The following is a 17,384-nucleotide window of genomic DNA, read 5'->3' on the forward strand; positions in this document are numbered from 1 at the left end:
TAGTTGTGTTTAAATGTGATTGGTGGGACTTGAGAAATAATTCGGGAATCAAAGTAGACAAGCAGAGCAATATCACTAGCATCAACATGTCAAAAACATGGTACTCAGACCAGCCTTTTATATTAGCATCCCAAGCTGAACAAGTTTTCTATCTTCAAGATTTGAAGCTTGGAGGTAATTGGCATGTTGTAGAGTTAGTTAGTCCACGCTCATCTTATGATGTTCCTGAGAAGCATGAAGATGATTTGGTTGATAACGAAGAGGCTTACCAAGAAGAGTATCATGAAGATTTGATTGGTGTACAAGAAAATCTTGAGTTGGTCAGTTTGAAGAGAGGAGATGTGCAAACTGAAGAAAGGATAGAGGCTGGTGCTATGTTTTTATATAGAATTGTCAGCTAGCCGTGCAAGGCAATTGGATGACAATTTTATTGATAATGATGAGGAAATTGAGCAACAATTCAATTCTGAGGATGAAAATGAACAATTTGTACAAATCAATGACTATGAATCAGATTAAACAATGTTGTTCATTGAATTTCTTAATCAAATTTTTTCTTGTATTTTTTCTGTAGTTTATGATATGTTGTCATGGCTGCTTGTGTTGTTTACGATTTTGGTGGTGCTTGCGTTATATGATTATGTAGATAGATGGCTGGACCGGGGAAAAAGGGAAAATTTACTTTACGACAAAGTCGGGATGCTGGGCGAGGAATTGTGGAGCAAACTGAAGAAAATGTAAGCTGCCAGGTAAAGAAACAAGAGTCATTTCCGGATATTTTCTTTTTTCCTAAACTAGCAATTATCATCCTAAACTAGTTACTATTGATAAGCGCATTCTTATGTTATTGTAGCAAGCTAGTGAACCAAAAAATAGTGCAATTCCCAAGACAAGCAATGTCACTGAACCTGTATTAACAAAAAAGTCTTCTAGGATCCGTCTATTTGATGAATCTGAGGTTAGTTATTATTTTTTTCAATCTGCCATTTAGATAAACTGGTTTATGACAAAGCAATTGATTCAGCTTTTACATGTCGCTGTATAATGGTGGCTTAAATTGCTGGATTATAGATTCCTAGTGCATCCTCTGCTAGAGAAAATGCTACAAGAAATTCAGGTATACAAGCTGAGAGTAGACAGATTGCTGAAAAATCTTCAGGCAATGGAATGACATCACAAGAAGCTGCTGGGATGCAAACTGATGGAACTCCTACTTCACAGCATGTTGGATCTAATCAAGCTATTGGTTGTGAAAGCAATGAAACTGGAAGTATGCAAGACCTTGAGTCAAACGGTTCAGGTATGTCAGTTTTACGTGTAATTCTACTCTAATTAACTAATTACTGCCATGGCTGCTATTGTTAGCACTTATGGTCTTGTTTACTTTGTATCTACTAGACCAAGTGACGTTAAAAAGAAAAAGAGGATATACGCGTAATATTGCACTATCAAATGAAAAGAAAGCTGGAAAAAAGGTGAACATTATTGTTTCTGAAATAAGTGGAAGACTAGTTGGAGAAGGTGCTCAACGATACATTTCAGAGGCAAGCTGCGTTATTCGAAAGTATGGCAAGTGGAAAGCACCTAAATGGGGCAAGCTTCCTAAAGATGATAGAGATCAACTGCTAAGAATTACTAATGTAAGAATCTGCTATCATAGTATTTTTTTGGTTTTCTAGATGCAATTTAAATTAGTCCATTAATTTTTTCTGATTTTGATATGTCCTTCTATTTTTAATTCAGAATAGTTTCACTTATGATGGAGGAGAGCATGTGAAACCAGCTTTAATTAAGCAATTAAATTCACAGTATAGAAGTCGACGTTATAATTTTCACATGCTATTCAAAAAATGTGGCTCTAAGGAGGAAGCTCTTGCACATCGACCAGAATATGTGGAAGAATCAGATTGGATTTACCTTTGCGATTACTATTGTAGTCCAGAATTCAAGGTATGTGTAGCACATACTTGTTAATTTGCTATATACTTTGCCAATGTCTCTTTTTTATCTAGATCTGAGATAGAATTGACAATTGTAGGCCTTAAGTGAGCGAAATAAGCTGAATAGATCAAAGCAGCAAACTGCCCATACAGCTGGAACAAAATCATTTTTACGTCATAAGGATGACCGGGTCAGTAAACGTGTAAAGTAGTTCATTTATGATATGTGGTTGGGTTATTTAACCTGTTTTGCTAATAGGAAGCTAAGGAGGGAAGGACAGTTGGACCAATTGAACTTTATGACATGACACATTTTTGTCGAAAGAAGAATGCTATGGTTGATGAGACATCAGCTGAAAAACTGGTAAGAAAAATATCACTTTCAACTTAATACCAATGCTTCATGTCTCTTATGCATATATCAATAATAGCAAACCTGTGATTGTAGAGCAAAATGAAGGACTTACAGCTAGAAGCTCAATCTAGTGGTGTAAATCGAACCGAAGAAGACATCTGTATTGAGGTGACTGGGCGTATAACTGGATATGTACGTGGTCGTGGCCCCTCCAAGGCTAGTTTAATTACACAAAAACTTGCAGAGATAGAAGAATTCAAGAAAAGGGCAGAACAAGCTGAGAAACGATCAGTTGAATTGGAAGTTCAAGTCCAATCTCAACAGCAGCTGATGCAAAGGCTTGAGAATCAACAAGCTGAAATGCAAAACCAGCAGGTTGAAATGTAGGAACTCCTTAAGGCTTTACGAGCAGAATTGCAGTCCAAGAACCAAGGCAATGGAAATGCATCTGGTAGAATTATTAGTAAGTACACCTTTTAAATTGATGAATTTGCCTATTGATGTGAAATGCCAATATGACTAGGTGCTACAAAAGGTAGCAAGATGTGGAAGTCCATTTAATGAAACCATTCTCAGTAATGACTTCTGAAAAAATAACAAGAATTTTTTGGTTAATTCTAGAATGTTTTAGTTCTTACATGACCAACAAAGGTGAATCTTGGTGTTTTTTTAGCAATACATTACATACAATATTTCCAGAATGTATGATGCTTTTTTTTGGGTCAAAAGTCAACTTCATATATGTAACACAGTATCATTCAATGTCTGATGCTGGATATTGGAAAGATATGTATCAAACATTTCAAATTGGAGGAGGTACTTGTTCATCTTATTATGCCAAAAAAAAAAAATTCTCCAGATATACTTTTCTGGTTGTATCTCAAGGTTCAGGGTGGGAAAAATGGCATTTAAAATAGAAAACAGAAGAAAGAAAACATAACTCTAGTAAGTTGACTATGTGAGTTATTTTACATCTGAACATGTGAATAAATTTCTGCTGCGAATCAGTTTCCTAGCCTTAAATGAACCGACACATGAGATAGATGAAAATATCTTCTAGAAATTATTATTGCTTCAATCAAACTCACATACTTTAATCTCTCGCTCTCTCTCTCTCTCTAGAATTAAATCTGAAGACTTAATTCCTACCACTAATTATACAAGACATTAGTGGCTTACCATATAATTGGGGATATTCTTGATAAACAGGGTTGGTGACAAAAGCACTGGACGTTTTCTCCCAGTTGCATTTCAGACCAGATATAAGGAGGTTCTTGTAAAGGCACATACTGCTGCATCTGGAGCGGTGCTAAGATTGCAAATAGCTCTTGTTCTTGGTAGGAAAAGGAAACCAATTGAGTGGTCTGAGTTTCAGGTACTGTTCCTTCTTACCATTATTCAGGCTTGAAATTTATATTTGTGCTTTACTCTTCTATTATTTCTGCGTTGGGCATCTTCCCTTTACAAATATATGATGCCTGATCCTATGTTTTTTGAACATGTAGTGTGCTGTTAGCTAGCAAAATCAGCCTATGAAATTGATTATTCATGTTATGGCTTTATCTTTTGTTTGCCAAACTTTTGCATGTATACTGTGGCTGCAGATTCTATTTAGTTTGTTGCCTTACTAATGCATTTGTACTTGAGATGGTTGATTTTTGTTAAAAATGTGTTTTACACCTTGGATCCCATTGCTGGTATTTGAGGAGTTTAAATTTAGTTCATATTACATTGCATTTGTTTTCTATATAATGTGGCGGTCATATTCTTTATGGTAGGATAAAGGGCTGCAACAATATGGATAGGAGTTGGATGCCTATTAAGAACTACCTAGACCCCAAGTATTTAGATAGAGTTGATGAATTTATTAAGTTTGCTTTTCTAGGCAAGGATCCTAATTGTAAACTGCCATGTCCTTGCAAAGTATGCAATAATTTTGAGGATCAAACTAAGGAAGTCATGGCCAATCACTTGTGTCGAGGAATTGTTGATAGTTATACTAGGTGGATATATCATGGCGAAGGGTTTGAATCTGATGATGAGAATGATGACATAGAAATAAATGACAACGATAGTGACTTTGACAGTATGGAGGAGCTGTTAAATGATGTAGGAGTTGCTAACTTTGGTGAGAGTTGGAGACATTCACCGGAACTTGATACGGGTGCTTGTACCGAGAAAGAAGGAGAAGCAAGTAGGTTTCTCAGATTATTATCGGAGGCTGAAAAATCTCTATACCCGGGCTGTGAAAAGTATTCAAAACTCTCGTTTATTGTCCATATCCTCCACTTGAAAACAATGAATCGGTGGACTTGTAAATCTACTGATATGTTGCTGAAGTTCTTGCATCAAGTATTTCCTACAGCTTTGATTCCCAGTTCATATTACGAGGCAAAAAATTTCATCCGTGAGTTGGGGCTGAAGTGTGAAAAGATCCACGCCTGTGAAAATGATTGCGCACTCTTTTGGAATGAAAATAAAGGCCTTGATCATTGTCCAAATGAAAAATGTAAAGCACCGCGGTATAAATCTCCAAATTCCAAAATACCTAGAAAGGTGTTGCGTTATTTTCCATTAAAACCAAGGCTGCAAAGACTGTTTGTGAACAAAGAGATTGCTCGGGATATGAGGTGGCATAAGGAGAGACGTGTAGATAATGAGAACATGATGCGACACCCTGCTGATTCATTAGCTTGGAAGGATTTTGATAGAAATCACAAGTCCTTCGCTGAAGATCCTAGAAATGTGAGGCTAGGACTTGCTAGTGATGGCTTTAATCCCTTTGGAACCATGAGCAATTCATACAGTATATGGCCTGTTATCCTTGTTCCTTACAATCTACCTCCTTGGAAATGCTTAAAAGATCCATTTTTTTTCCTATCAATGATTATTCCTGGTCCCAAAGCACCTGGAAATGACATTGACATATTCTTTAGACCACTAGTTGATGAGTTAAAAGAGTTATTTGCCACTGGTGTGGAGACATATGATGCCTTCAGGGAGGAGAAGTTCATGTTACGTGCAGCACTTTTGTGGACAATAAACGATTTTCCAGCATATGGCTATTTGTCGGGATGGAGTACAAAAGGGTACAAGGCATGTCCTGTGTGCTTAGATGAGACGACTAGTCTATATCTTAATAATGGTCACAAATGTTGTTACATGGGCCATCGCCGTTTTCTACCTATTGATCATAAATGGCGTCGAGAAAAAAAGCAATTTAATGGAGAAAGAGAACATAGACAGCCTCCTAGGACCCAATCAGGTGAGGAAGTCCTCCAACAACTTCTTCGTATTGAGCAAGTTGAGTTTGGCAAGGCACCTGATTTGCTGCGACAGAAGAAAAGAAAACGCGTGCAGAACAGTTCAAATTGGAAGAAGATGAGCATATTCTTTGAACTTCCATATTGGAGTACCAATAAAATTAGACATAATTTGGATATTATGCACATTGTCAAGAATGTATGTGAATCTTTGGTAGGTACATTAATGAATATCCCTTCGAGAACTAAGGACACATGGCAGGCTAGGGAGGATTTAAAAGAAATGGGATTAAGGGAAGAGTTGCATCTACAACCGGGAGGTGGCGCATCTAAAGTTATGCCACCTGCATGTTACACTTTATCACGCCTAGAGAAAAAGAATTTCTACCAGTTTTTGAGCACTATCAAGTTCCCGGATGGCTTTGCTTCAAACATTCCTCGGTGTGTGAAGACCAAGGAGTGTCAACTTTTAGGAATGAAGAGTCATGACTACTATGTGTTCATACAACGACTTCTTCCAGTAGCAACTAGAGGAATGCTGTCAAAAGATGTATCTCAGATTTTAGTAGAGATCAGCAATTTTTTTCGAAAAATTTGTTCTCGAACTCTCTATCTAGATGAGCTGGAAATGCAGGAAAAAATATTATTTTAATACTATGCAAACTTGAGAAAATTTTTCCTCCAAATTTCTTTGATGTAATGGTCCATTTAATGGTCCATTTACCCACTGAATCCAAGATTGCTGGACCAGCTCAATACCGGTGGATGTTTCCATTTGAGAGGTACATGCCTCTTATTTTTAATAATGCCTATTTGATTTACCTCCAATTTTCTTATTTTCTAACAACTCGGGCTGAATTTTTTTTGGATAGAAAAATGGGTCAATACAAAGGCTATGTGAATAATAGGGCACGACCTGAAGGCTGTATAGCTGAGCGCTACTTGGATGATGAATGTCTTACATTCATTTCCAGGTATTTGCATGATGTTCCGACCAGGTTTAATCAAACGGAACGAAATATGGAGAAACACGAAGCTGCTGGAAAATTATCTATATTTTCTAGCTTGGCTCGGCCCTTTGGGGCAGCACTGATTGGTTATCTAAGTGAGGTTGAATTGCAAAGAATACACCTGTTCATCTTGAAAAATTGTGAAGAAGTAGATGATTACATGAGGTAATAATATACTTTAATGATAAATCTATGTCGTGTTCTATAATATGTTCTTCATTGCTTGTAATTAAAGTCATTTGATAGAATATGTAACTACTTCTACTACTACAAATTTAGGGAGCATAGACAAATTCTTGAAAAGCAAAATTTATCAAGCGTACACCAAAGGCTAGACTCGGAGTTTCCAAAGTGGTTTGAAGAACGTGTAAGTATTGGAAGAGATGTTAAAAACTTGTCAATTTCCTTTACTTTTTATTTTAGTAAACTATTAAAGAATCTGGTATGGCTGATGTAGGTCATGTATACACATGCACGTGGAGAATGTACTGATGAATTGTTGTCCTTGGCTAGAGGACCTGATTTTCGAGTCAATACATTTGCTGGCTGTAATGTGAATGGATTTAGATTCCACATTAAGGCTCGGGAAAGAGAAAGAAAGACACAAAATAGTGGAGTTATGGTAAAGGGGGAGCATGCTGATAAAGAAACATACTTCTATGGTATAATTACTGATATAGTTGAGGTTGAATACTCATTTACTCAAAATCGAGTAGTTGTGTTTAAATGTGATTGGTGGGACTTGAGAAATAATTCGGGAATCAAAGTAGACAAGTAGAGCAATATCACTAGCATCAACATGTCAAAAACATGGTACTCAGACCAGCCTTTTATATTAGCATCCCAAGCTGAACAAGTTTTCTATCTTCAAGATATGAAGCTTGGAGGTAATTGGCATGTTGTAGAGTTAGTTAGTCCACGCTCATCTTATGATGTTCCTGAGAAGCATGAAGATGATTTGGTTGATAACGAAAAGGCTTACCAAGAAGAGTATCATGCAGATTTGATTGGTGTACAAGAAAATCTTGAGTTGGTCAGTTTGAAGAGAGGAGATGTGCAAACTGAAGAAAGGATAGAGGCTGGTGCTATGTTTTTTATAGAATTGTCAGCTAGCCGTGCAAGGCAATTGGATGACAATTTTATTGATAATGATGAGGAAATTGAGCAACAATTCAATTCTGAGGATGAAAATGAACAATTTGTACAAATCAATGACTATGAATCAGATTAAACAATGTTGTTCATTGAATTTCTTAATCAAATTTTTTCTTGTATTTTTTCTGTAGTTTATGATATGTTGTCATGGCTGCTTGTGTTGTTTACGATTTTGGTGGTGCTTGCGTTATATGATTATGTAGATAGATGGCTGGACCGGGGAAAAAGGGAAAATTTACTTTACGACAAAGTCGGGATGCTGGGCGAGGAATTGTGGAGCAAACTGAAGAAAATGTAAGCTGCCAGGTAAAGAAACAAGAGTCATTTTCGGATATTTTCTTTTTTCCTAAACTAGCAATTATCATCCTAAACTAGTTACTATTGATAAGCGCATTCTTATGTTATTGTAGCAAGCTAGTGAACCAAAAAATAGTGCAATTCCCAAGGCAAGCAATGTCACTGAAGCTGTATTAACAAAAAAGTCTTCAAGGATCCGTCTATTTGATGAATCTGAGGTTAGTTATTATTTTTTTCAATCTGCCATTTAGATAAACTGGTTTATGACAAAGCAATTGATTCAGCTTTTACATGTCGCTGTATAATGGTGGCTTAAATTGCTGGATTATAGATTCCTAGTGCATCCTCTGCTAGAGAAAATGCTACAAGAAATTCAGGTATACAAGCTGAGAGTAGACAGATTGTTGAAAAATCTTCAGGCAATGGAATGACATCACAAGAAGCTGCTGGGATGCAAACTGATGGAACTCCTACTTCACAGCATGTTGGATCTAATCAAGCTATTGGTTGTGAAGGCAATGAAACTGGAAGTATGCAAGACCTTGAGTCAAACGGTTCAGGTATGTCAGTTTTACGTGTAATTCTACTCTAATTAACTAATTATTGCCATGGCTGCTATTGTTAGCACTTATGGTCTTGTTTACTTTGTATCTACTAGACCAAGTGACGTTAAAAAGAAAAAGAGGATATACGTGTAATATTGCACTATCAAATGAAAAGAAAGCTGGAAAAAAGGTGAACATTACTGTTTCTGAAATAAGTGGAAGACTAGTTGGAGAAGGTGCTCAACGATACATTTCAGAGGCAAGCTGCGTTATTCGAAAGTATGGCAAGTGGAAAGCACCTAAATGGGGCAAGCTTCCTAAAGATGATAGAGATCAACTGCTAAGAATTACTAATGTAAGAATCTGCTATCATAGTATTTTTTTGGTTTTCTAGATGCAATTTAAATTAGTCCATTAATTTTTTCTGATTTTGATATGTCCTTCTATTTTTAATTCAGAATAGTTTCACTTATGATGGAGGAGAGCATGTGAAACCAGCTTTAATTAAGCAATTAAATTCACAGTATAGAAGTCGACGTTATAATTTTCACATGCTATTCAAAAAATGTGGCTCTAAGGAGGAAGCTCTTGCACATCGACCAGAATATGTGGAAGAATCAGATTGGATTTACCTTTGCGATTACTATTGTAGTCCAGAATTCAAGGTATGTGTAGCACATACTTGTTAATTTGCTATATACTTTGCCAATGTCTCTTTTTTATCTAGATCTGAGATAGAATTGACAATTGTAGGCCTTAAGTGAGCGAAATAAGCTGAATAGATCAAAGCAGCAAACTGCCCATACAGCTGGAACAAAATCATTTTTACGTCATAAGGATGACCGGGTCAGTAAACGTGTAAAGTAGTTCATTTATGATATGTGGTTGGGTTATTTAACCTGTTTTGCTAATAGGAAGCTAAGGAGGGAAGGACAGTTGGACCAATTGAACTTTATGACATGACACATTTTTGTCGAAAGAAGAATGCTATGGTTGATGAGACATCAGCTGAAAAACTGGTAAGAAAAATATCACTTTCAACTTAATACCAATGCTTCATGTCTCTTATGCATATATCAATAATAGCAAACCTGTGATTGTAGAGCAAAATGAAGGACTTACAGCTAGAAGCTCAATCTAGTGGTGTAAATCGAACCGAAGAAGACATCTGTATTGAGGTGACTGGGCGTATAACTGGATATGTACGTGGTCGTGGCCCCTCCAAGGCTAGTTTAATTACACAAAAACTTGCAGAGATAGAAGAATTCAAGAAAAGGGCAGAACAAGCTGAGAAACGATCAGTTGAATTGGAAGTTCAAGTCCAATCTCAACAGCAGCTGATGCAAAGGCTTGAGAATCAACAAGCTGAAATGCAAAACCAGCAGGTTGAAATGTAGGAACTCCTTAAGGCTTTACGAGCAGAATTGCAGTCCAAGAACCAAGGCAATGGAAATGCATCTGGTAGTAATAGCTGGTAATGCATCCTTCTCATACGAATAATTGAATTACAATACTAATGTGAACTGTTGCTATTCTGATCCTTTAACTTATTGATTTTGGGGCTGATGTTATGCATCATTGTGGACTGTTTTTTATAATAGCATTTTTTGGGGCTGATGTGACCTGTTTTTGGGTAACTTGTGGTCACTGTGGACTGTTTTTTGGTAATAGCATTTTTTGGGGCTGATGTTATGCATCATTGTGGACTATTTTTTGTTATAGTTGTGTAGTTTATGGTTATGGTTATGGCTGATCTGTAGTTTTTGGTAACTTGTGGTCACTGTGGACTGTTTTTTGGTAATAGCTGGTAATAGCATTTTTTGGGGCTGATGTTATGCATCATTGTGGACTGTTTTTTGTTATGATTGTGTAGTTTATGGTTATGGTTATGGCTGATGTGTAGTTTTTGGTAACTTGTGGTCATTGTGGACTGTTTTTTGGTAATAACTGGTAATAACATTTTTTGGGGCTGATGTTATCCATCATTGTTGACTATTTTTTGTTATGGTTGTGTAGTTTATGGTTATGGTTATGGGGCTGATGGTTGTGTAATAACATTTTTTGGGGCTGATGTTATGCATCATTGTTATCTGAACTTATTCTTTGGAAAATATCTAGGTATCATATATATAGTGCTGTTAGTTTATCAATAGAGAGGTAAAAATCTGATTGTTCATCTGCAATAGTATATTATTTCCAAGTACAAGCGACAGACCATGCATGGATAGCAATCTTCTTTTTGCCTATGTAGTGACTTGAAAGAAATGAATATAATGCAAAGGGGGCGTTTGTGAACTTTGATTGGTTTCACCTGTTTAGATGGTCTTCACTTTCACATTGTGAGGCAAATAACTCATTCTCTTTGCACAGTTTAATCCTACAGAGGCATCGTTTCTTTCATGATTTATGAAGCATAAACTCCTAAAATCAAAGAGGGCTAGTATCTCCTGTATTCACACCTCGTACAATAAGTTGCTTTCTGTGTTTTAATATATAAACAACCAAAAGCATAAAGATTAAACAATAATTACTGTGGGAGTCCAATTTAATTGTTCAATAAGTTGAGCTATTTAAAGAAGAAAAAAGAAAATAAAAAAAAACTGTTTTAGAGAGCTCTTTAGTTGAGCTTATGCAGTGTTGTATTTGTATAGATTGGACTGTGATTTCTAATTTCTTGCTGGTGTTGTAATATGTGGGCCCAAATTATATGAGGTTCTTAATGAATTGTAATTTTTGTCTTAATAATCTAAGTCTCATTACTTGTTCTTTATTATTGTACTCCTCCCCTTACATACTTCTTTTACTCTTTTATGACAGATAAATGCTATTCATACTAGCTTTTGGAAGATATCTATGGTTATGGTTGAAGAACGTTGAAGACAAAATTGCCTTTTGCTCATGGAGTGGTTCATTTAGATGTTTTTCAATTTCTTAAACTGTGATTGCTTTTGTACTTGTACCTTATGTACAAGTGATATTTTGGACAAATGTTATTTTTGTAGGCATTAGTTGGGTAATGTACACTTGAATTTGGCATTTGAGAATGCTATATTATTACCATGTAATCTAATGCAAATACTTTTGGTTATCAATCGTTCATGTTTATTTGTATGGTTTGTTTAAAATCAATGATTTAGCAATGATTACAGGCCAAATTATGACTATTAAGCTATTGAGAAATTATCTAATGACAAAAAAAAGTTGTCACAAAATAGAAAATAAAAACTCCTTGTCACAACAGAGACTGTCACTAAATCTAAGCTACATTTGTGACGACAATTGTTATCAGTAAAATAGTTATATACAATGGCTTTCGGTGCTTTTTAGCGACGACTTTAAGTAGAGCATTTTTGACAAAAGGTCAATTCGTCAATAAAACACTTCCGGATTGTTGTCACTAATGACAACTATTTAGTGACGACATTTCAGGTCGTCACTAAATAGTTGTCATTAGTGACAACAATCCGGAAGTGTTTTATTGACGACTTGATTTTTTGTCAAAAATGCTCTACTTAAAGTCGTCACTAATGAGAACTATTTAGCGACGAAATTTTAGGTCGTCACTGTTTACTTTTACCGACGGGGATTTAGTGACGACTTTGTGACGATCAAAAAGTCGTCAATAAAAGGTATTTGTGACGATATTTGTATGTTCTGTGATGACTTTGTGTTGTCACTGATGAACAATTTTCTTGTAGTGATTAATCGCATTCTATTTTTTGTTAATCGCATTTTTACTATCATTTTTATTATATGATTTTCATTTGTTAGACTATATGATAAAAAAAAATCATGAGAGTGTAATTAACAAAAAAAAAATAGAATGCAATTAACATTTCCCTTCATTTTTAATGAAGTCATCAATTTTTCTGAGAACCAATGTCTTTTTTTTTTCCCCGAGTAAATATGCAACTTTATTTGATATTCAATAAGCATGTACAAGGAGCATCCAGCTCAATGACATCAAAAGTAAACATCTATAGTTCCCATACCATTTACCTTTAGTATTTAACCATCAAAAGCTTGCAAAACACTAATGAGTGATGGCCCATTCCGTAATCCATAATGATGTCCCAAGTAGATTTCGTCAGTGGAACTTTCTTCCGGAAGAGGGGCAGGATCGGTTGCTTCAGGAAGCACCCGTTCCTAGCAGTTCATGGCCAAGATTTGATCAAAAAAATTGTAAGATCCAAATTTCATCTTATACCTCGTTTTTAACAATATATGTGGGATCCACAAAATTTTATTTTTGAGCTACATTGTTGAAAGTAAATTATACCATGTGCAAATAGAGTTACGCCGTATGCAAAATACACATAACTTTCAGGTCTGCAACCGTTCCTGCCCCTGGTCCCTTTCTTCCAGGTAGCTCCAACATGCCCAACAGTATCCAAGACAGCAAAAAAAATTACTCTGTATGGTAGTGGGATTATGCCCAAAGATGACCCCATTCCTAGCCTTCCATACTCGATAGACCGTAGCAGCCAGGGCTAATCTTTTGAACTTATCGACGAAGGAACTTGACTTCCATGTTGACATATCCAACTGATTTCAACAGAACAAGGGAAAGTGCCCCTCTAAACAAAACGCATAGATTGAACCTTTTTCCATACTGCACCAGAAACAACACAAGAAAAGAGTAGACGCACCATGGATTCCTCAGCTAGATTACAAAGTACACGCACAGAAGACCCATGAAACTTCCCACTTTCTCAATCTATCCCCTGTTGCAAGCCTTTTCTTGCACAGCAACCAGAGTATAAATGAGAAACGTGAAATACTTCCTGAATTACAAAGTACACACTCGAACCAAGGTCATAGTATATTCAGTACTATATATATCAACCCAAGTGGCTGTGAGAACCGTACACCAAGTTTTATCGAGTTCCTTAGGCTTCCCAGTTGCCTAGACAAACGATCATTGTTGCAATTAACTAAATGGAGCAATATTTATATCACATCTATGCCTAGAAGTGCCTTTCAGTATTCTAATATTTTGGTTCAGGTTTCCTCAAATCTCCAAATACATAACCGTGAAAAGCAATTATCTAGTGCAGCAAATCAACCTGCGACCCGTGATATATAGTATATAGCTGAGGAGTTTAGGTAGCATGGGTGAGAAAGAACTGGAGAAAGAACCGGAGAAAAGGCTCTGTGATGCCGCACTAAAAGGTGACGTTACCACTCTTCATCAGTTACTCGGAGAAGATCCAGTTGTTCTTGATAAAGCTGCTTTGAACTGCGAGGATAAGAATCCTCTACACATAGCAGCAATGTTGGGCCACGTAGATTTTGTAAAAGCAATCTTACAAGTTCAATCTGCTTATTTTTTGTGCTTGGCCCGTGATCGAGAAGGCAGAAACCCTTTACATCTTGCTGCCATAAATGGCAGATTGACAGTCTTGCAAGTGCTGCTTGATGCCGGATTTGAAGCCGCTGTGGAGAAGACAGATGGGGAAGAGACCATTTTGCATTTGTGTGTCAAATATAATCAGCTAGAGGCCTTGAAGATGCTAGTCAACCGATTAAAAGATACACAGCTTCCGAACGGCAGAAGTGAGGATGCTGCTTATTTTTTGTGCTTGGCCCGTGATGGAAATGGCAGAAACCCCATACATCTTGCTGCCATGTATGGCAGATTGGCAGTTTTGCAAGAGCTACTTGATGCCGGATTTCAAGCAGCTCTGGAGAAGACAGACGAGGGAGGGACCATTTTGCATTTATGTGTCAAGTATAATCAGCTGGAGGCCTTGAAGATGCTAGTCGACATCTCAAAAGATGTATGGTTTCAGAACGCCAAAAATGAGGATGGAATGACCATATTACACATGGCCATATACTATCGTCAAAACCAGGTTGTGTTTATTTTCTTTCATTTTTTAATCTTCTTGTGATTTTTTTTTTCAGAAGTAATGGATCTCTATGGTTAAAAAAAAATCATTTTGTTATAGAAATAATTTCAAAATCGTCCCTTAGATTTCTTACAATTTCACCAAACACACTTCTAGGGATAACTTGGGAATAATATTTATTATCAAAATTTTCTTTCAACTTTTTCAATCACTTTTTCTGAAGGGGTCTGAACTTGTTACCAAAAACCCCAAAGTAAGGGAGATCACTAAACGGGTGTTAAGCAAAATTGTTAAAAGCTTCAAATGAGGTTTTTGAAATTATTCCTTTAACAAAACATATCATTATTCTCTCCTAAAGGAAATTGAAAGATACATTTTTCTTTCATTTTCTTATATTCTTGTTCCATTTCCACATTTTGGTGGTTCGAAATTTCTCTTAACCAAAAAATGGTTTTAAAACCTTTTCAAGAATCGCACAATTGTACAAGCTCCAAATCTAATTGGATCATTTGAGTTTTTGTAATATCTTATTTGGCTTGACAACTTCATGTGTCATTACGTTGATTCTTAGTCTAAATTTGTTATTTGAATAAATGTCACGAACAATATCCGAATGGTATCCAAATTGGGTTACCTATATGGATAAAGAAAAGATTGGATTTTCAATGGGCACCAAGATCATCTGACAATCTCTTGTAATTGTCATTAAATGTTTATGCTTTCAAAGATTAATTACGTGACTATCAAATCCAGATGACCACATATTTTGTTTGACATAAAAGATCCTTGGCGCTCTAAAATAATACAAAAGTACCAAGGAACAACCAAATGGAACCACCCTTGATCTAGATTTTAAAGCTAAATTGCTAATTCGGAAATGCAGACGATCAAATACTTGCTTGATAGCTCCCAAGTTTGGGTGAAACAGCAGGATGCAAAAGGCAGAAATGCTTTATCACTTTTGCGGGGTCAAGCTAACTTCAATACCGAAATTGAAAGCTCTCTTAGGTTGATCGGTGCCAGGCCGGGAGGCCACGACCCAGAAGAGTACCAGGTGATGCTCAAAGAGAGAAGTAATGCAATGATGGTAGTGCTCTCGCTCATAGCAACGATGGCCTTTCAAGCTGTGGTAAGCCCTCCAGGAGGGGTGTGGCAAGATGACTTAAAGGAAGGACCAAATCCACACAGAGTAGGAGAACCCATCATGGCACAAACCCATCCCACCTATTACCGGTATCTGATTCGGGCAAGTACCGTTGCATTTGTTTCATCGTTGAGCACAATTGTCTTGCTCATAAGGGGGTCAGCCATGTATTGCTCCCGTGCTTCGCACTTGCAGATACTTTTGTCTTATTTGATGGGGCTGGCAATTGCAACCGTAGCATTGACTTATGCTATATCACTAGTTGCGCTGGCACCAAAACACACGAGAGGTGATCAATTGAGTAATACAGTTGTGATTGTGCTCATTGTGGTCACGACGCTTAGCAGTAGTATTCGCCGAGTTACCAGATGTTTGTCGAGATTGGGCCACTATCTAAATATAATCAGGTACCAGGTATTTAATTTTACTCATAGGCTGTCTCGCATCTCAATCAATGCTTAAGGTTGCGCTGAGTGTAAAGATCGGTGGAATGTTTGATTGTCAGTAGGAGTATAAATAACATGGACATAACAACAAATCCCCACGTTAACGTGTATCCTACATCGCTAAATAGTAGATAAATAGTAAACAAGCTACGCTTTCACCATAAAAGTTTCAACGGATCTCAATGAACCCTCAACAAGCCACCAACGAACCAAGATACAAAAGAATCAACAGATTCCAACAGGCCAAATTTTATAAAAGGTTCAACACATCCCAACAGGTTAAAAACCACGAACATAGTAATATTTCTCCATGTTCTTCTCAAAACCCTCAACGAGTTCCAACGGGCCAAATAATTCTTTTCCAAAATCCAACTGAACTCCAATGAAATTTTTTTTCACTCTCTATAACACCCAAAATCTGTTAATGTCTTCAAGAATCCAAAATCTGACCATGACCCAAAACTTGAAGTTCAAATACCAATTTGTTAGTTTTGGTTCCAGCAAATTGACCCACGAGAATAATAGGGTTCTTAACAACTCAATATTGACAATAACAAATCAAATAAATCAAATAGAGAAATACGAAATTTACGTGGTTTGGTCAAACTAACCTATGTCTACGAGCGAAGAGATAGCACATTTACTATACCAAAAGAGAGTACAAAACCCTAGAAAATAATTTCAAAACCCAAAAGGCACCAAAATTTAAAAACACAAAAGAACCTAAATAACACAAAAGAATTGACAGCCCAAAGGTCGATAACTTGTTCTTTTGGTTTAATGCTTAACCAAAACTGCTCTATTAAATTGGGGCATCGATGACAAACGTAGAATATACATATAACAATTAACTTATCCACAGTCAAGTTTTATATTTATAACATTCTAAATACCCCCACATGCGATTTTTCTGCAAGTATACAAGTCGTGAGCAAGTATAGAGTATTAAGGGTTGATCCCACAGAGAAAGTTTTCAATTACCAGTTGTTTTCAAACTCGTTTATTATCTAGACAACCATAAACATAAAAGTAATGAAAATAATACTAGAAAGTTTCTAGAAGTATGGAATTCCTTACTACTCTTGCAAAATGAGATTACCGATTAAGTGAATGCTATTATTTTGATTAGTTATGGTGTAATTTCCTAATGTATATGAAACCTACCCTCGTAGTGAATCAACTATACTTGTAACTAAACCATACCTACTCTCGTGGTTATGAAATTAACTATAAACTCATTTCTTCTATGAAATTATATGAAACAAGTCACTAAAGCCACAAAGGTGCACCTCTACTCTCGTGAGTGTACTTTCTAAATTTATCACTTCCTTGAACTAGTGTTAAATTTCAATTCTCATTGCAAACTTAACACCTTAA

General features: G+C 36.4%; 2 protein-coding genes across 2 annotated transcripts; both read left to right on the forward strand.

The window, feature by feature from the left end:
* Window positions 1–4,092: 4,092 nt before the first annotated feature.
* On the forward strand, window positions 4,093–6,210 carry LOC113755079. Its single transcript, XM_027299150.1, has one exon. The coding sequence runs from the start codon at window positions 4,093–4,095 to the stop codon at window positions 6,208–6,210; it is 2,118 nt and encodes a 705-aa protein (XP_027154951.1).
* A 7,276-nt stretch (window positions 6,211–13,486) lies between these two features.
* LOC113755084 (ankyrin repeat and sterile alpha motif domain-containing protein 1B-like) lies at window positions 13,487–16,059 on the forward strand. Its single transcript, XM_027299154.1, has 2 exons — window positions 13,487–14,420; window positions 15,301–16,059. The coding sequence occupies exons 1-2, from the start codon at window positions 13,677–13,679 to the stop codon at window positions 16,021–16,023; spliced, it is 1,467 nt and encodes a 488-aa protein (XP_027154955.1). The 5' UTR covers window positions 13,487–13,676; the 3' UTR covers window positions 16,024–16,059.
* The last annotated feature ends 1,325 nt before the right edge of the window (window positions 16,060–17,384 follow it).

This window comes from Coffea eugenioides, unplaced genomic scaffold (assembly GCF_003713205.1).
Source record: "Coffea eugenioides isolate CCC68of unplaced genomic scaffold, Ceug_1.0 ScVebR1_117;HRSCAF=507, whole genome shotgun sequence".
In the NCBI taxonomy this organism is placed as follows: Eukaryota; Viridiplantae; Streptophyta; class Magnoliopsida; order Gentianales; family Rubiaceae; genus Coffea; species Coffea eugenioides.